The 19,892-nt window shown below is 46.4% G+C and overlaps 1 protein-coding gene across 6 annotated transcripts in view; it reads left to right on the forward strand.

Moving 5' to 3' along the window:
- The window catches only part of WNK2 (WNK lysine deficient protein kinase 2), a 160,328-nt gene that overhangs the window by 104,282 nt on the left and 36,154 nt on the right, over positions 1–19,892 (forward strand). For 2 of the 6 annotated variants that reach the window (XM_060101216.1, XM_060101218.1), the window contains exons 20-26: positions 11,510–12,333; positions 12,624–12,693; positions 14,580–14,662; positions 14,759–15,450; positions 16,714–16,928; positions 17,836–18,024; positions 18,751–18,849. In XM_060101216.1, the coding sequence (XP_059957199.1) occupies positions 11,510–12,333; positions 12,624–12,693; positions 14,580–14,662; positions 14,759–15,450; positions 16,714–16,928; positions 17,836–18,024; positions 18,751–18,849 (2,172 nt within the window). The remainder of the gene's footprint in view (positions 1–11,509; positions 12,334–12,623; positions 12,694–14,579; positions 14,663–14,758; positions 15,451–16,713; positions 16,929–17,835; positions 18,025–18,750; positions 18,850–19,892) is intronic. The other 4 variants (XM_060101221.1, XM_060101222.1, XM_060101217.1 and 1 more) reach the window with 3 other exon arrangements.

The raw sequence follows: 19,892 nt of genomic DNA on the forward strand, positions 1-19,892 counted from the left end.
CTGAGCCTGCGCGTCCGGAGCCTGCGCGTCCAGAGCCTGTGCTCCGCAACGGGGGAGGCCACAACAGTGAGAGGCCCGCATACCGCAAAAAAAAAAAAAAAAAAAAAAAAAAATCTTTTCCATTATGGTTTATTGTAGGATATTGAATATAGTTCCCTCCCTGTGCTATACAGTAGGACCTTGTTGTTTATCCATTCTATATATAATAGTTTGCATCTGCTAATCCCAAACTCCCAATCCATCCCTCCCTCACCCCACTTCCCCCTTGGCAACCATAAGTCTGTTGTCTATGTCTGTGAGTCCATTTCTGTTTCAAAGATAAGTTCATTTGTGTTATATATATATTTTTTATTTTTATTTTTTGTGTGTGGTACGTGGGCCTCTCACTGTTGTGGGCTCTCCCGTTGCGGAGCACAGGCTCTGGACGCGCAGGCTCAGCGGCCACGGCTCACAGGCCCAGCCACTCCGCGGCATGTGGGATCTTCCCGGACCGGGGCATGAACCCGTGTCCCCTGCATCGGCAGGCAGACTCTCAACCACTATGCCACCAAGGAAGCCCTGTGTTATATTTTAGATTCCACATGTAAGTGATACCATATGGTATTTGTCTTTGTCTGACTTACTTCACTTAGTATGATAATCTCTAGTTCCATCCATGTGGCTACAAATGGTATTATTTTGTTCTTTTTTTTCTTTTTTCATTTTAAAAAAATGCTCATATAATTGTATAGACACGTATATAGATGTACATGAAATATTTTTATTGTTGTTTTACAAAAACAGGGTCATATTATTCACACTTTTCTGCATCTTGCTTTTCTTTTTTTTGAATTTTATTTAATTTATTTTTTTTATACAGCAGGTTCTTATTAGTCATCCATTTTATACACATCAGTGTATACATGTCAGTCCCAATCTCCCAATTCATCACCCCCCGACCCCCTGCTGCTTTTCCCCCTTGGTGTCCATATGTTTGTTCTCTACATCTGTGTGTCTATTTCTGCCCTGCAAAGTGGTTCATCTGTACCATTTTTCTACATTCCACATATATGCGTTAATATACGATATTTGTTTTTCTCTTTCTGACTTACTTCACTCTGTATGACTGTCTCTAGATTCAACCACGTCTCTACAAATGACCCAGTTTTGTTCCTCTTTATGGCTAAGTAATATTCCATTGTATATATGTACCACATCTTTTTTTTAAAACATATTTATTGGAGTATAATTGCTTTACAATGGTGTGTTGGTTTCTGCTTTATAACAAAGTGAATCAGTTATACATATACATATGTCCCCATATCTCTTCCCTCTTGCGTCTCCCTCCCTCCCACCCTCCCTATCCCACCCCTCTAGGTGGTCACAAACCACCGAGCTGATCTCCCTGTGCTATGTGGCTGCTTCCCACTAGCTATCTATTTTACATTTGGTAGTGTATATATGTCCATGCCACTCTCTCACTTTGTCACAGCTTACCCTTCCCTCTCCCCATATCCTCAAGTCCATTCTCTAGTAGGTCTGTGTCTTTATTCCCATCTTAACCCTAGGTTCTTCATGACCTTTTTTTTTTTTTTGCCTTAGATTCCATATATATATGTTAGCGTGCGCTATTTGTTTTTCTCTTTCTGACTTACTTCACTCTGTATGACAGACTCTAGGTCCATCCACCTTACTACAAATAACTCAATTTCGTTTCTTTTTATGGCTGAGTAATATTCCACTGTATATATGTGCCACATCTTCTTTATCCATTCATCTCTTGATGGACGCTTAGGTTGCTTCCATGTCCTGGCTATTGTAAATAGCTCAGCAATGAACATTGGGCTGCATGTGTCTTTTTGAATTATGGTTTTCTCTGAGTATTTGCCCAGTAGTAGGATTGCTGGGTCATATGGTAATTCTATATTTAGTTTTTTAAGGAACCTTCATACTGTTCTCCATAGTGGCTGTATCAGTTTACATGCCCACCAACAGTACAAGAGGGTTCCCTTTTCGCCACACCCTCTCCAGTATTTGTTATTTGTAGATTTTCTGATGATGCCCATTCTAACTGGTGTGAGGGGATACCTCCTTGTAGTTTTGATTTGCATTTCTCTAATGATCAGTGATGTTGAGCAGCTTTTCATGTGCTTCTTGGCCATCTGTATGTCGTCTTTGGAGAAATGTCTATTTAGGTCTTCTGCCCATTTTTGGATTGGGTTGTTTTTTTTTTTTAATATTGAGCTGTATGAGCTGTTTATATATTTTGGAGATTAATCCTTTGTCCGTTGATTTGTTTGGAAATATTTTTTCCCATTCTGAGGGTTGTCTTTTCATCCTGTGTGTAGTTTCCTTTGCTGTGCAAAAGCTTTTAAGTTTCATTAGGTCCCATTTGTTTATTTTTGATTTTATTTCCATTACTCTAGGAGGTGGATCAAAAAAGATCTTGCTGTGATTTATGTCAAAGAGTGTTTTTCCTATGTTTTCCTCTAGGAGTTGTACAGTGTCCTGTCTTACATTTAGGTCTCTAATCCATTTTGAGTTTACTTTTGTGTTTGGTGTTAGGGAGTGTGCTAATTCCTTTTACATGTAGCTGTCCAGTTTTCCCAGCACCACTTATTGAAGAGACTGTCTTTTCTCCATTGTATATCCTTGCCTCCTTTGTCATAGATTAGTTGACCATAGGCGTGTGGGTTTATCTCTGGGCTTTCTATCCTGTTCCTTTGATCTATATTTCTCTTTTTGTGCCAGTACCATATTGTCTTGATTACTGTAGCTTTGTAAGGTAGCCTGAAGTCAGGGAGTTTGAATCCTCCATCTCCGTTTTTTTCCCTCAAGACTGCTTTGGCTATTCAGGGTCTTTTGTGTCTCCATACAAATTTTAAGATTTTTTATTCTAGTTCTGTAAAAAATGCCATATGGTAATTTGATAAGGATTGCATTGAATCTGTAGATTACTTTGGGTAGTATAATCATTTTCACAATATTGATTCTTCCAATCCAAGAACATGGTATATCTCTCCATCTGTTGGTATCATCTTTAATTTCTTTCAACAGTGTCTTACAGTTTTCTGCATACAGGTCTTTTGTCTCCCTAGGTAGGTTTATTCCTAGGTATTTAATTCTTTTTGTTGCAATGGTAAATGGGAGTGTTTCCTTAATTTCTCTTTCAGATTTTTCATCAGTAGTGTATAGGAATGCAAGTGATTTCTGTGCATTAATTTTGTGTCCTGCAGCTTTACCAAATTCATTGATTAGCTCTAGTAGTTTTCTGGTGGCATCTTTGGGATTCTCTATGTATAGTATCATGTCACCTGCAAAGTGTGACAGTTTTACTTCTTCTTTTCCAGTTTGTATTCCTTTTATTTCTTCTTCTTCTCTGATTGCCATGTCTAGGACTTCCAAAACTATGTTGAATAATAGTGGCGAGAGTGGACATCCTTGTCTTGTTCCTGATCTTAGTGGAAATGCTTTCAGTTTTTCACCAATGAGAATGATGTTTGCTGTGGGTTTGTCATATATGGCTTTATTATGCTGAGGTAGGTTCCCTCTATGCCCACTTTCTGGATAGTTTTTATCATAAATGCATGTTGAATTTTGTCGAAAGCTTTTTTTGCATCTATTGAGATGATCCTATGGTTTTTATTTTTCAATTTGTTAATATGGTATATCACATTGATTTGCGTATATTGAAGAATCCCTGCATCCCTGGGATAAATCCCACTTGATCATGGTGTATAATCCTTTTAATGTGTTGGTGGATTCTGTTTGCTAATATTTTGTTGAGGATTTTTGCATCTATATTCATCAGTGGTATTGGCCTGTAGTTTTCTTTTTTTGTAGTATCTTTGGTTTTGGTATCAGTGTGATGGTGGCCTCATAGAATGAATTTGGGAGTGTTACTTCCTCTGCAATTTTTTGGAAGAGTTTGAGAACGATGGGTGTTGGCTCTTCTATAAATCTTTGGTAGAATTCACCTGTGAAGCCATCTGGTCCTGGACTTCTGTTTGTTGGAAGATTTTTAATCACAGTTTCAATTTCATTACTTGTGATTGGTCTGTTCATATTTTCTATTTCTTCCTGGTTCAGTTTTGGAAGATTATACTTTTCTAAGAATTTGTCCATTTCTTCCAGGTTGTCCAGTTTATTGGCATAGAGTTGCTTGTAGTAGTCCCTTAGGATGCTTTGTATTTCTGCAGTGTCTGTTGTAACTTCTACTTTTTCAATTCTAATTTTATAGATTTGAGTCCACTCCCTCTTTTTCTTGATGAGCCTGGCTAATGGTTTATCAATGCTGTTTATCTTCTCAAAGAACCAGCTTTTAGTTTTATTGATCTTTGCTATTGTTTTCTTTGTTTCCATTTCATTTATTTCTGCTCTGATCTTTATGATTTCTTTCCTCCTGCTAACTTTGGGTTTTGTTTGTTCTTCTTTCTGTAGTACCTTTAGGTTTAACGTTACACTGTTTATTTGAGATTTTTCTTGTTTCTTGAGGTAGGCTTGTATAGCTATAAATTTCCCTCTTAGAACTGCTTTTGCTGCATCCCATAGATTTTGGATCATAGTGTTTTCATTGTCATTTGTCTCTAGGTATTTTTTTATTTCCTCTTTGATTTCTTCAGTGATCTCTTGGTTATTTAGTAACGTATTGTTTAGCCTCTATGTGTTTTGTGTTTTTTATTCTTTTTCCCTATAATTGATTTCTAATCTCACAGCATTGTGGTCAGAAAAGATGCTTGATATGATTTCAATTTTCTTAAATTTACTGAGGCTTGATTTGTGACCCATTATGTGATCTATCCTCGAGAATGTTCTGTGCACACTTGAGAAGAAAGTGTAATCTGCTGGTTTTGGATGGAATGTCCTATAAATATCAATTAAATCTATCTGGTCTATTGTGTCATTTAAAGCTTGTTTTTCCTTCTTAATTTTCTGTTTGTATGATCTGTCCATTGGTGTAAGTGAGGTGTTAAGTTCCCCCACTATTATTGTGTTACTGTCGATTTCCTGTTTTACAGCTGTTAGCAGTTGCCTTATGTATTGAGGTGCTCCTATGTTGGGTGTATATATATTTATAATTGTTATATCTTCTTCTTGGATTGATACCTTCATTATTATGTAGTGTCCTTCCTTGTCTCTTGTAACATTCTTTATTTTAAAGTCTATTTTATCTGATATGAGTATTGCTACTCCAGCTTCCTTTTGATTTTCATTTGCATGGAATATCTTTTTCCATCCCCTCACTTTCAGTCTGAATGTGTCCATAGGTCTGATTTGGGTCTCTTGTAGACAGCATATATATGGGTCTTGTTTTTGTATCCATTCAGCAAGCCTGTGTCTTTTGGTTGGAGCATTTATTCCATTCACATTTAAGGTATTTATTGATATGTATGTTCCTATGACCATTTTCTTAATTGTTTTGGGTTTGTTTTTGTAGGTCCTTTTCTTGTCTTGTGTTTCCCACTTAGAGAAGTTCCTTTACCATTTGTTGTAGAGCTGGTTTGATGGTGCTAAATTCTGTTAGTTTTTGCTTGTCTGTAAAGCTTTTGATTTCTCCATCGAATCTGAATGAGATCCTTGTTGGGTAGAGTAATCTTGGTTGTAGTTTCTTCCCTTTCATCACTTTGAGTCTATCATGCCACTCCCTTCTGGCTTGTAGAGTTTCTGCTGAGAAATCAGCTGTTAACCTTATGGGAGTTCCCTTGTATGTTATTTGTCGTTTTTCACTTGCTGCTTTCATTAATTTTTCTTTGTGATTTTTGCCAATTTGATTACTATGTGTCTCGGCGTGTTTCTCCTTGTGTTTATCCTGTATGGGACTCTCTGCACTTCCTGGACTTGGGTGGCTATTTCCTTTCCCATGTTAGGGAAGTTTTTGACTATAATCTCTTCAAATATTTTCTCTTGTCCTTTCTCTCTCTCCCCTCCTTCTAGGACCCCTATAATGCGAATGTTCTTGTGTTTTATGTTGTCCCAGAGGCCTCTTAGGCTGTCTTCATTTCTTTTCATTCTTTTTTCTTTATTCTGTTCCACGGCAGTGAACTCCACTATTCTGTCTTCCAGGTCACTTATCCATTCTTCTGCCTCAGTTATTCTGCTATTGATTTCTTCTAGTATATTTTTCATTTCAATTATTGTGTTGTTCATCTCTGTTTGTTCTTTAATTCTTCTAGATCTTTGTTAAACATTTCTTGCATCTTCTCGATCTTTGCCTCCATTCCTTTTCGAGGTCCTGGATCATCTTCACTATCATTATTTTGAATTGTTTTTCTGGAAGGTTGCCTATCTCCACTTCACTTAGATGTTTTTCTGGGGTTTTATCTTGTTCTTTCATCTGGTACATTGCCCTCTGCCTTTTCATCTTGTCTGTCTTTCTGTTAGTGTGGTTTTTGTTCCACAGGCTGCAGGCTTGTAGTTCTTGCTTCTGCTGTCTTATTTTGTTCTTTTTTTTATGGCTGTAGTATTCCATTGTATATCTGTACCATTTCTTCCCTTTTTTTGTACCACATCTTCATTGTCCATTTATCTGTCAATGGACATTTAGGTTGTTTCCATGTATTGGCTATTGTGAATAGTGCTGCTATGAACATAGGGGGTGCGTGTATGTTTTTGAATTATAGTTTTGTCTGGATATATGCCCTGTAGTGGGATTGCTGGATCATATAGCAAGTCTATTTTTAGCTTTTTGAGGAACCTCCATACTGTTTTTCATAGTGACTGCACCAACTTACATTCTCAACAACAGTGTAGGAGAGTCCTCTTTTCTCTACATCCTCTCCAGCATTTATTATTTTTAGACTTTTTAATGATGGCCATTCTGACTGGTTTGAGGTGGTACCTCATTGTAGTTTTGATTTGCATTTCTCTAATAATTAGCAATGTTGCACATCTTTTTATATTCTTGTTATTGGCCTGTAATTCTTTTGTAGTGTATTTTTCTCGGTTTGATATCAGGATAATGGTGGCCTTGTAGAATGAATTTGGGAATGTTCTCTCCTCGTCAGTTTTTGGTATAGTTTGAGAAGGCTAGGTATTTGCTCTTCTTTATATATTTGATAGAATTTCCCTGTGAAGCCATCTATCTTGTCCTGGACCTTTGTTTGCTGGCAGTTTTTTGATTATGAATTCAATTTCACTACTAGTGACCAGTCTATTCAGATTGTCTATTTCTTTCTGATTCAGTCTTAGAAGACTGTGTGGTTCTAGGATTTTTTATCCACTTTTAGGTTGTCCAGTTTGTTGCTGTATAACTGTTCTTATGATTTTTCATACCTCTGTGATATCAGTTGTAATTTCTCCTCTTTCATTTCTTATTTTGTTTGAGTCCTCTCTCTTTTTTTCTTAATGAGCCTGGATAAAGGCTTATCAATTTTGTTTGTCTTTTAAAAAAAACCCCAGCTCTTGTTTTCATTGATTATTATGTTGTTTCTTGGTCTCTGTTTTATTCATTTCTTCTCTGATCATTATTATTTCTTTTTTCTGCTGACTTTGGGCTTTGTTTGTTCTTTAATTCCTTTGGACAGTAAATTAGGTTATTTATTTGAGATTTTTCTTTCTTTTTGAGGTAGGCCTATATTGCTATAAACTCCCCTCTTAGAACCACTTTTCAGTGTCACATAGATTTTTGAAAGTTGTGTTTTTATTTTCATTTCTCCACATGTTTTCTGATTTCCTCTTTGATTTCTTCATTGACCCATTGTCTTTATAATAGGATATTGTTTAATCTCCATATGTTTTTGTTTTTTCCATTTTTCTTCCTGTAATTGAATCCTAGTTTCATACTTTTGTTGTCAGAAAAAATGCTTGATGTAATTTCTGTTTTCTAAATTTGTTAAGACTTGTTTAGTGGCCTAGCCTGTGATCTGTCCTGGAGAATGTTTCACATGCACTTGAACAGAATGTATATTGTGCTGTTTTTGAATGGAATGTCCTGTAGGTATCTATTAAGGCCAACTGGTCGAATGTGTCATTTAAGACCACTATTTCCTTATTGACTTTCTTTCTATATGATATGTCCCTTGATGTAAGTAGGGTGTTATAGTCTCCTACTATTATTCTATTGTCAATTTCTCCTTTTTCTGTCTGTTAATATTTGCTTTCCATATTTAGGTGCACCTATATTGGGTGCATATATATTAATTAATGTTATATTCTCTTCTTGTATTGATCACTATGTCATTATATAATGCCCTTCTCTGTCTTTTTTACACTTTCTTCTGAAGTCTAATTTGTAAGATATGAGTATCGCTACCAGCTTTCTTATCATTTTCACTTCCATGAAATATCTCCTTCCGTCTCCTCACTTTTAGTCTGTGTGTCTTTCACTCTAAAGAGAGTCTCTTGCCCATAGGTGGGTCTTGTTTTTTATCCAGTCATCCACTTTATGTATTTTGATTGGAACATTTAGTCCATTGACATTTAAAGTAATTACATATAGGTATGTATTTAACTGCCATTTTGTTACTTGTTTTCTGGTTTTTGTCATTCTATATTCTTTTCTTCTTCTTTTAGTTTCTTCCCTTGTGGTTTGATGATTTTCCTTAGTGGTATGCTCGTGTTACTTTCTCCCTATTTTTTGTGTATCGTAGGATTTTGATTTGTGGTTACCTTGGGGTTCATATATGTTGACCTATATATCTACTTGTTTTAAACTGATAGTCATTTAAATTCAAACACATTCTAAACAATCTACATTTTTTTACTCCTCTCCCCCACATTTTGTGGGTCATTTTTTTTTTTTTTTTTGGCCATGCTGAGCGACATGTGGGATCGTAGTTCCATGACCAGGGATCAAACCCATGCCCCCTGCAGTGGAAGCGTGGAGTCTGAACCACTGGACTGCCAGGGAAGTCGCCACATTTTGTGTTTTTGATGTCATATTTACATCTTCATGTTTATCCCTTAGCTGTTTATTGTAGTTACAGTTGACTTGCTAATTTTTGTCTTTTTTTTTTAAATTTTTGTCTTTTAATCTTGTACTAACTTATGTAAGCTGATCCACAGACTTTACTATATATTTGCCTTTACTGGTGGGATTTTTCCTTTCCTATAAATTTTTACATCTTGTTATAGCCTTTTTTTTCCACTTGGAGAAGACCTTTTAAGACTTCTTTTAGGGTGGTTTAAGTATTGATGAACTCTTTTAGTTTTTCCTTATCTGAGAAGTTCTTTATCGCTCTTTTAATTCTGAATGATAATCTTGCTGGGTAGAGTATCCTAGGTTGTAGATTTTGCCCTTTCAGCACTTTAAATATGTCATGCCATTCCCTTCTGGCCTGCAAAGTTTCTGCAGAAAAATCAGCTGATAGATTTATGGGTGTTCCTTTGTATATGACTCTGTTTTTTTCTTGCTGCCTTTAAATTGTCTCTTTGTCTTTAACTTTTACCATTTTAATTATGGTACATTTTGGTGTGTGTCTCTTTCAGTTCATCTTGTTTGGGACATTCTCTGCTTACTGTACCTGGATATCTGTTTCCTTCTGCAGGTTCAGGAAGTTTTCAGCCATAATTTCATCAAATACATTTTTGACACTTTTCTCTCTCTTTTCTTCTGGAGCCCCTATAATGCAAATGTTAGTATGCTTGATGTTGTCCTAGAGGTCCCTTAAAGTGTTCTCATTTTTTTATATTCTTTTTCTGTTCTGATTGGATGATTTCCATTATTCTCCCAGATCTCTAATGCATTCTTCTGTATCACTTAGTCTGCTATTAAATCTTTCTAGTGTGTTTTTCATTTCAGTTGTTGTATTCTTCATCTCTGACTGTTTATTTTTTACACTTTCTACTTCTTTGTTAAAATTCTTACTGTGCTCATCTATTCTTTTCCTTAGTTCATTTAGCATTCTTTTTACTAATGCCTTGAACTCTTCCTGGTAAACTGTTTATCTCTGTTTCATTAGTTGATGTTTCAGGTTTCTTTATTTTCATCATTTTTTCATTTCAAACAAATTCCTCTGTATTTGCATTTTGCTTAACGTTGTCTCTATGAAATTAGGTGAAACAGTTAACCTGTCTTCGTCTTGGAGGGTTGTACTCGTGTGGGAGCATCTCTGTGCAGTCTGTCTGCCCAGTGGCTTTGGCGGGAGAGCTGGATCTGAAGTGAGCATTGGTCATGTCTTCCCCCAGAGTGCACTGACTGGTATCACCTTGGTGGTAGGTGGGGATGGAGATGGAGAGGGTGAAGGCAGGGCCAGATATGATCTGGGGCTGCTCCTGTGCTCAGTGGTCATCACTGCCCTATTAGGAGCGGTGTCTGGTCCCGAGGTCTGGAGCCGAATCCCTGAGGGTGGGGTCTGAGCTACCTCCTTCCCCTCTGAGTGTGTACTCTCCACCCTCCCGACAATGGCACCTTGGCACCAGTGGAGATCCATGCCGGAGCAAGAGTGTCTGAGTGGTGCCTGATGTAGGCCGGTGTGTGTGTGCTGGTGCCGTCCCTGCACACCAGTCAGAGCTCCAGTCTGGACTGATTTGCCACCTCTGTGAACACCAGTAATGGCTGCTCCCACCCCATTCAGATGCAGGGCTGGGTCAGGGCCAGCTCTGTCTCCCACACATGCACACTTTCCTCCGTGACAGCAGCCTTGGACCTAGTGGGAAGCTGTGCTGGAGCTAGAGGTGCCGGAGTGGGTGTTCAGCGTGGGCTAGGGCACGTGTTGGAACAGTTGACCAGAGTCCCAGGCAGTTTCAGTCTGCTTCCTCTGTCTTGTCCCTAGGAGTAAGCAAGAGTGTTCACACTCTTCACAAGTGAATTCTAGGTTTGTTATCGCCCAATATGTGTTCAAACGGCTCACTCCCCAGGGAGGATCTCCAAGCCCTTGTAACCCCTCTCTACTTCTGTGTCCCCCTACTAGGGGTGCCAGTTCTGACCTGATCGCTTCTTACCCAACTCCATGTGGATCTTTACCGCCTTGGTTGTATAAGAGTCTTCCTGCCAGCCTTTGGTTTGATTTTAGTGAGAATTGCTCCACATTTGATATGTTTTTGAAGTGTTCATAGAGGGAGGTGAACTAGTAGAAGGCGTCCTTCTCTTCCTCCGTCTTGATCTCCTCTCTCTGGTCTGAGCTTCTGAGCTTACCAAAGCACGGTGTCTGGTCCATCAGAAGTTCCTGCTCACTCCAGGGCAGGGGTGTGTGTCCAGCTCACTACTTAGATTTTATCATTTCATTTTACAATTTTGTAGAATGGGCCAGTGCAAGGGTGACCAGAGCCGTATTTTTATGGAGCTGGAATGACAGTCGACAGACAGGTGTTGGGTTATGCCTGGTGGCTTAGTGCTACAGAAAAATCAGAAGAAAGGTGTGGGTGTGCTGGTGCATAGCCTGAGGTGGGAAGTGGGGCTGCGGGAAGACCTGTGCAAGATGTCTCAGGCAGAGGCCAGCACATGCATGAAGTTGGCATGTCTGAGAAAAGGAGAGAGGACTGGTGTTTAGGGCACTGCCAGCTCACAGAAAGCATCTTTTTGGCTAGCAAAATGCCAGGGAAATAGGACCAGAATAGGTTAGTAAAGAGGCATTTTTCCTATTTCTTCTAGATCCAGTGTTCTGTAAAGACCAGCTGTCTTCGAAGGAAAAACCCAGCTTCTCAGCTAGTCTGCAGCTTCTGAGCCAAGCAGGCCCCAGGGACCCTCCTGGCGGTGCACCATCCCCTTTGGTGCCATCATCCCCTCCCGTGGCTGCTGTGCCCCAAGACATGGCCCCACCAGCTGCCATTCCTAAGCCAGAGCCAGTAACAGGGGCTGCCATGCAGGCAGGGGTCCCAGGGACCCCTCAGGAGCCAGCCAGTGAGCATAAGACCCCCTGGCTACTAGTGGAGACTCATGATGCCCAGCTTGCTGCACAGGCCCCTGGCACAGGCCGAGGGCCTTGTGCCCCATCTCTGGAGGCCCCATCCCACTCCACAGGTGTGGGGGATCCTGGCTCAGCCAGAGAGCCCAGCACCAGGGGGGAGCCCCTGTTGCCTTTGGCCCCTGTGTCTGGTGCCCCTGGCGGGGCCCCTCAGCCCACCCTGGGCCAGCCCCTTCCTCCACTCCCCTCTGTGGTGGGGGCCATCAGCCTGGCCACTCCCCAACTTCCCAGCCCCCCAGTGGCACCTACCGCCCCCCCTCAGCCGCCCTCAGCCTTGGAGTCAGATGGGGAAGGGCCACCCCCAAGGGTGGGCTTCGTGGACAACGCCATCAAGAGCCTGGACGAGAAGCTGCGGACTCTGCTGTACCAGGAGCATGTGCCCACCTCCTCAGCCTTGGCCGGGACCCCTGTGGAGGCAGGTGACCGAGACTTCACCCCGGAGCCCCCAAGAGGGGACGAACCCCGCACAGAGGCCTCTGGGGGTGACCTGGCCCTGCCGCCCCAGCCTGCGGTGAGTACCACCTCACCCAGAGGCACTGTCCCCAGGTGGGGGTCTGGACAGGGGCGGGGACTGACTCTAACCCAGGCCAGTAGGCATCGTGGCCATCTAGAACCGCCTTACCCCAGCCCAGGCCATCCTGTTCTCGGGGACCCCTGCCTGACCCACCCGTGCGTGTTTTGCTCCAGTGGCCTAGGGAGGAGGAGCCCAGCCTTTGGCCTGGAGGAGAGGATTTGCAGTTTTGCTGCAGAGGTGTTAGCAAGTGAGGCTCACGGCTCTTTCCTTTTTGTTTCTTTCTTCAGTTGGAAAAAGCAGACACAGCCCTTGGGTTAGATGTCACGTTGGAGCGGGCCACGTCCTTGCCAGCGACAGGTAACAAGCCGTAGGCGCTACCAGCCTTCCTTACTCTGCAACATTCTGCCTCTTTACGCTTCATCCCCGCAGCATCTTGGATGAGACCCAGATGTGGCAGGAGCTCATCATGATAAAGCCTTAGTTAAAACCCACTGAGTTCTAGCACAAACCGTGTATTCACACTCCAGGGAGAGAAAGTCCTCTCTGTGGAAATGGGTGAAAGCCCTGTCGACTGCGTGTTGGGATGTTATCAGGGCCTGTCTGGCCCCCCAGTGTTCTCAATATGTTCTGGTGGACACCCCTAGCTTCCATTTCTTTAGAAGGTTACAAGATGACTGTTTATATTTTGGACAGAGTACAGGGCTGGGGCTGGGGAGTTCCAGCAGGTCCCTGGGAGCTGCCAGGCTGGAACCATCTGTGAAGTTCTGAAACAGGATTTCCTCCGTGGCTCCTGGGTATTATGCATCTCTGCAGGAACTCTCGCTGTAGTTACTTCATTATCTGAACACCTGTGTTTCAGCCCAAGGGAGTTGGTCTGACCTTCTAAGGTGTTGGTTCCTTCTTGGCCTGGAATTCCTTGGGAGATTAGCAAGATAAGGATCCAGCTGACCTTGTAACGGGACCCTGGGTGTGTGTCAGTGGCAGGCACGGCCCCCCAGTTCACAGAGCAAGGGGAGTGGACCGTTGGATTCTGGCCAGACCCCTGGACAGGGCATTCTCTTATAGATGCCACACTCGAGAGGGGTGGGGCAGCTGTAATTGGGGTCAGAAGCTGTAGCATATGATGTTTACCTGGGGAAGATGAGGGTCATGGGGTGAAGCAGGAGTGTGCTGGGGAAGGGAGAAGGCGAGAGGTTGTACCTGAGTGCCTGCTCCATCTCCTTCTGACTTCTGTCCGTGAGATGTGTACCATGGGCCTCCTTCTGCAGCATCAGTGACTTCAAGTGCTGGAACCTTCCAGAGTACAAAACTCATAGGAGAGATCTAAGGAGACAGATTCTAGTTTGGAAGAGGTGAACTTTTCTGGCAGTCAGCTGTTGGTAATGAGCCTCCTGTCCCTGGAAGTGTGCAAAGCAAGGTTGGAGGATTCCCGCCACAGGCACGTGGGGAGGAGTGTCATGTGTTACCTAGGGTTGGGGTTGCATGACAGACGGGTCTAGGTCTTCCCAGGAGTCTGTAAGGGGGGCAGCCCCCCAGCCTGGCTGGAGGCTCTGTCAGCCCCTGTCACCACCCCCAACCCCCCACAGCATGTCAGTCCAGCTCGGGCTAACGCACAGCCTCAGCTTTCTCTTGCTGTGTGCAGGTCTCAGCTCAGGCCAGACTCCCACACATGAGGTCCTTCTGCTTCTGTTGTTTACTCTTCACAGCAACCTGGGAAGGCTGATCAGAAATATCACCTGTAGATGGGGAACTGAGATCAGCCTCAGGTGACGGGGACCTTCCCTAGACATTGGAGCAGCAGGGTTCGGAATTAGCCTTACTGATCTGATTTTCCAGGACCTCCTAAGACCCTTTTATCATCGGAACATGTCAGGGAGAGAGAAGGTGATGCCATCAGGTGATAGAGATATCAGGTGAGACAGGGTGACATCATCAGGGGTATAGAGAGGACAGGTGAGACCGGTGATAGTCATCAGGTACGTAGAGGGCCTGGCTGCGCCTGAGGGTCTGGAGCAGGGGTCTTCAGGGACCTGAGTGGTGTTGGGCTGATGTCTCCCCGCTTTTCTGGGTTCTAGGGAGTCTCCTGTGAAGTGACAGGGTCAGGATGTCAGTAGTTTCCGTTCTCCTAGCTGCACACACACCTTCTCAGTGCCACTCCCTTTCCCTTCTGACTGGCTGCTTTGGGGCCATTCCTGTCCTTGTTCTCTGTACCAGCCTGAGTAATGATTTTGATGTGCCTACAGCAGAATCGTCTTTGAGCAGCATGCTGGGCTGTGAAGGAGGACAGGTGCCCTCAGATTCGCCTGTCGTACCCAGTGTCCCCCAGGTAAGGCGTTTTCTCCAGTGAGACGCTCAGTGGGTTGGCGGGCTTGCTCTCTGATGGTGTTTGTGTGGAATCTTTTCCTTTCCACTGTTTCCCAAGGATGCCCCTGTTTCTGCCATCCCTGCACGTCTGGAGCCCACAGATTGGACCAGCAGGGTCCCTGGGGAAACCTTGGCCGAGTCCACGCAGAGCTACCCGGGGACATTGACTCAGCATGGCCTGGAGAGCCAGCCCCAGACACACAGCACTCTGATCTCGGGATCCCCTCAGAAGTGGCCAGGGCAGCAGGATGGCAGCTCGCCAGCCAAAACTGTGGGCCGGTTCTCGGTGGTCAGCACCCAGGATGAGTGGACTCTGGCCTCCCCCAGTAGCCTGCGGTACTCAGCCCCACCTGACGTGTACCTGGACGAGGGCCCCTGCAGCCCAGACATGAAGCTGGCTGTGCGGCGGGCACAGACGGCCTCCTCCATCGAGGTCGGCACGGGCGAGCCCATGTCCAGTGACTCTGGGGACGAGTGCCCTCGAAGGAGGCCCCCCATGCAGAAGCACACCTCCCTGCCTGGCAGCGGTGGTGGTGTGGCCAGTGACTTTGTGAAGAAGGCCACTGCCTTCCTGCACAGGTCCTCTCGGGCTGGCTCCCCAGGCCTGGAGACACCCAGCAGGATGGGTGTGAAGGTCCCCACCATCAGCGTGACCTCCTTCCACTCCCAGTCCTCCTACATCAGCAGTGACAATGACTCAGAGATCGAGGATGCTGATATCAGGAAGGAGTTGCAGAGTCTTCGAGAGAAGTAGGTCCTGCGGACCAGGTCGGGTCCGGGCCATGGTGTCAGGGAAGTGTCCGGCAGCTCAAGTCCAGGTCCTGCCATGTGCACTCTGAGCTGCCTGGGCCGGGTGACAGGGTACAGGCAATGTCCCTGCCGTCAGACCTGGTCCCTGGTCTCTGAGGGCCACACCTCCCCTCATCCTTTGGCCTCACACACAGGCCTTGCTCACACTCACTCTTTCCCCCTGCAAGTTTTACCTGCCCCTGCTGTGGTCAGGGTCACTGAGGTACAGCTACACCATGAAGTCTCCTTCAGGGCAAGAGGGCCCCACTGTACAGTTACTAAGGTGGGGAGAGGCTGGTGTCCTTGGGAAGGAGTGGCCATGGGCTCTTGGAGTGGGCCCAGAGATGGAGACGTGGGCAGGAGGAGCCCGTGCCTCTCTCCCACTATTGGCTCTGCAAGGAGAGCCCCAGCCCCGGCCTCACCTCAGCCCCTGCTCTCCCCTTCCCCTGCCCCCACACTAGTCCTAGCTGCAGGCTCCCTGAGAAAGGCCAGCAGGGACCACCCGGCCCTTTCCTGGACTGTTCCAGAAACTGCCCTTGCCCACAACCAGTGATTCTACCCCTCTTCATGGCAGCTTCCTACCCACGTGACCTGTCAGCTCGACTCTGTTCCCAGGGATGGTGTTGCTTGTGGGGTCAGCCTGAGCTGGAAGCTCCACTGGCCAGGGCTGGAGCCCTGGGTCCCTGGATAATAACATGTTTTCTGTAGACTTGCTTGTGCAGGTTTCCTCTCCTCTGAGAGGCCTCCTGGGCCCTGTTCCCTCACATGGAGGAAGTAACACTTATTTGCCTGATAAGCTGAGGCAACCCTCCAGTTCTGAGCACTGATTATTTGCTGCTTCACCCACGTTCATGATTAGGGTTTGTGTTGTAAGCGTAAATGTGTGAAGTAGTTCACACCGCTCCCCCTACCACTAAAAAACACAGCAGTGTTACAAGTCTGGATATCAGAAAACTTGAATCTCCTTAGGCTGGGCTTCATGCAGTTCTGTGTTGCTGGGTGTGTTGATGCCAGAGGCCCCCAGTGATACTCCCACTTGGCTTAGATGTAAACAGAAAGTGCCCCTGTGTCCCCTGTGCGTGGCCCATCTGCCCAGGCTGTCCTGTGGGCTCCCCGCCCCACTCCTCACACCTGTCCTGCCAGCCCCGGGCTCTCCTGCAGGGGCCTCGTGTTGGAATCAAGCAGGATGCCCACCTGGCTTCCCTTTTCCCTTCCCTCCTGCAGGCATCTGAAGGAGATCTCGGAGCTACAGAGTCAGCAGAAGCAGGAGATCGAGGCCCTGTACCGACGCCTAGGCAAGCCGCTGCCCCCCAACCTGGGTCTCTTCCACACGGCACCTCCCGTCGGCCGCCGGAGAAGGACCAGCAAGAGCAAGCTGAAGGCGGGGAAGTTGCTAAACCCCCTGGTGCAGCAGCTCAAGGTCGTGGCCTCCAGCACAGGTTGGCCCAGGGCCCTCCTGGCCGCGCTCATGCGTGGGAGCCGGGCAGGCGGGAGGCAGGCACTAGGCCCTGAAAAAGCGCTTCTTGGATCTCCTTCCACTGGAGCAGGGAAGCCTTTTCAGGCCTGGGAGAGTTGGGGCCTCCGCCTCTCCTGCCGGGAAGGAAGGACTGAGGGGCAGGCTTTTGTGGCGTCCTCAGCCACCTGTGGGTTGCAGTGTGCTCCTCCTTGCAGGATGCTGCCTGGGATGGGGGCTGCTTCCTCTGACCCCGTTTCTCAGGCATATGTCACCCCCTGACAGAGGGGGTCGAACAGCTCCCTTGGTCGGGGGGGAGAGGATGGTAAGGCTCCCCCACCCCTAGCCCTTAACCGCAGTGCCCAGGCACTGAGAGTGCACCCTGACCCCAAGCCCCCACACTCTGGGGTGGGGACCCAGTGAGCTGAAATCCCCAGATGCGCCAGGTAGGCAGCCAGCAGTGAGTTGACCTTAAACCCTCCCTCTCCATGTTACAGATAACCTGCAGGGCACACATCCAAGAATTACAAGGATTACACAAAACTCCATGAATTCCATGCCAATTCCTAAAGCTAACATGAGACTTATGAGAGTGAGGAAATCCACAGGTCCCCTTTGAGCCTAGGTGTGCATCTCCAGGTGTGCTGTGGTCTTTTCACTGCACCTGCACAACACAGGCTGGCACAGTGTTGGTGATTAGTGGAAAGTGGTCATTTTCTTTGATCTTCCTGACACCCCCACATGGGTGACCCAGCCATGCCCCCGTTGCCTGCAAGGACTCAGCTTCCCCAAGGTCACCCAGCAAAGAGCAGGGAGGATAGACATGGCCTGAGCTGGCTGGTCTGTCCTGTGGTGCCTCATCATACCTGTCACCCCTTCTCCCCCCAACCCAGGTCACTTGTCAGACTGCAGCAGAGCCCCTCCTGCTAAGGACCCTGCCCAAGCTGGGGCAGGGCCCACAGCAGCTTCAGACCCATGTGGGAAGGCAGTTCAGACCCAGCAGCCTTGCTCCGTGCGGGCCTCCCTGACTGCAGACATCTGCTCCGGCTTGGCCAGTGATGGAGGCGGAGTGCATGGCCCAGGTGATTCCCAGCTCGCCCGTCTCCGAGCATGTGCTAGCCTCATAGGGCCCGTGTGGCATAGAGGGGACGTGAGCTGCGGCCAAGGCTGCCGACAGCTCCTTAAGGAAAAAAATAGTAGACGTAGCTTTTGAATGAAAAAAGTGGATGGCCTTCCCATCATCGAGTCTTGCTGTAAGCGGCTCAGAGGGAGGTGCGCTTTGCAAGAGCCGGCCTGGGGAAGGCGCCAGGACCAGTGAGAGGTCAGATGTGGCGTCTGCTGCGTGCTCTGCGCCGGTTCCCAGGCACTGGCCCACCCCGTCCCACCCCATTCCCCACTAAACATGGGTCCTTCCGTCAGGAGGGCCAGCTGGGGGGACGAGGGCACAGCTCTCGAGCTGGGAGATTGGCCTTGAGGAGGAAATGCTCGTCACCGCTGCCGTGGACGTAGCAGCTACGCGATGAGGTGCTCCACCCCCCACCATCTCTGTCCAGAGAAGTCGTGGTGACCGCTGCCGGTGCCCACCCCCCACCCTGCCCCGCACGCTCTCCTGGGGTCCGCTTCTCTTCCGTTCCAACACTGCCTCCTTTGCATTACATGGTCAGTGGCTGTGGTCCTCTGGGCTGGGCTAGGTGGAGCCGTGGATGCTAAGTGAAGAGGCTGATATGGCTTGTGGTGTGTAGGAGGAATCCCAGAGACTGTACTTGATGCCTGTCTCTTTGTTTTCTTCCCTCTATATTCATTTGCAGGCTGGACGGTTTACCACCCAACGTCTGAGAGAGTGACCTATAAGTCTAGTAGCAAACCTCGCGCTCGATTCCTCAGTGGACCCGTGTCTGTGTCCATCTGTCTGTATTTGTTCTTTTGTATTTTATCACCTCCTGGCCCTTGGTTTCTCCCCTGCCCCTCCCTGTCTTCATTACCTTCCATACATTCTGTAGGACGCCTACCCCACCCCATTGAAATCACCTATTTAATATGCGAAACGGAACCCCGTCCATGCCCACCCTTCTGGCCCCAGAAAGCGCCAGTGCATGCTCTTGGCTGGCTCATGCCCGGACACCAAAAGCACGTGCAGTGGCTCACCCACTCCTGGCCTCGGGCGCTCTGCCGCCAGGCCCCCAGGCGCTCTGCATTTCTCTCGTCACTCGTTTGTTTAGTGTTTTTTTCTTTTTTTATGTTGGACGTAGTTTTATTTCTGTTGCGATTGTGGCAAATTTACACGTCCGCTGTCCCCAGCTCCAGCGACAACAAAAAGACAACCCCGGCCTTCTCTAGACGCATGGTGTGTTTCACACGTGTCTGGACTCTGAAGACATGCATGTAGCAAGCTGAGACAGTTCTAGAAGGTCACTGGAGGGTGTAACTTCTGTACAAGGGCCGTATCACAACATCCAGTACTGTTAACCCACTGCCCCACTCCCTGCATGTGGAAATGCTGAGAGAACGTGCTCCAGCTAGGATGTCCCAGCCCCCCTCTCCATTTCTGGTCACGTCAGGAATCTCTAACCCTGAGAGATGTGATTCCCAGCCTCCTGCTGTGCCTCCCTTTCTGGGCCTGGCCCCTCCTGGTCTTCTCTCTAGCTGGAGCACTTTACTTGGTGTATTCCCCTCTCATCTCACCGACCTCAGAGATGAAGTCAATTATTCAGTTCCTCAAAGCTGTGCTAAACCAAAACTCAAGTCCCAGTCATCCTCAGACTCCCTGGAACACCCTCCTAATGCCCAAGGACTCCATGTTCCAGGAATGGCACATCTGCTCAGGCTGTCCAAAATCGTTTTCATTCCTCAGATCAATTGGCAAATGATTCAAAAGCTTTGAGGTTTTCAGGTTTTTGTTTTTCAACAGAAAAGTTAAGCTTTTAACCCGTTGGATGGTACATGCTGGTTT

This window comes from Mesoplodon densirostris, chromosome 6, assembly GCF_025265405.1.
Source record: "Mesoplodon densirostris isolate mMesDen1 chromosome 6, mMesDen1 primary haplotype, whole genome shotgun sequence".
Lineage (NCBI taxonomy): Eukaryota > Metazoa > Chordata > Mammalia > Artiodactyla > Ziphiidae > Mesoplodon > Mesoplodon densirostris.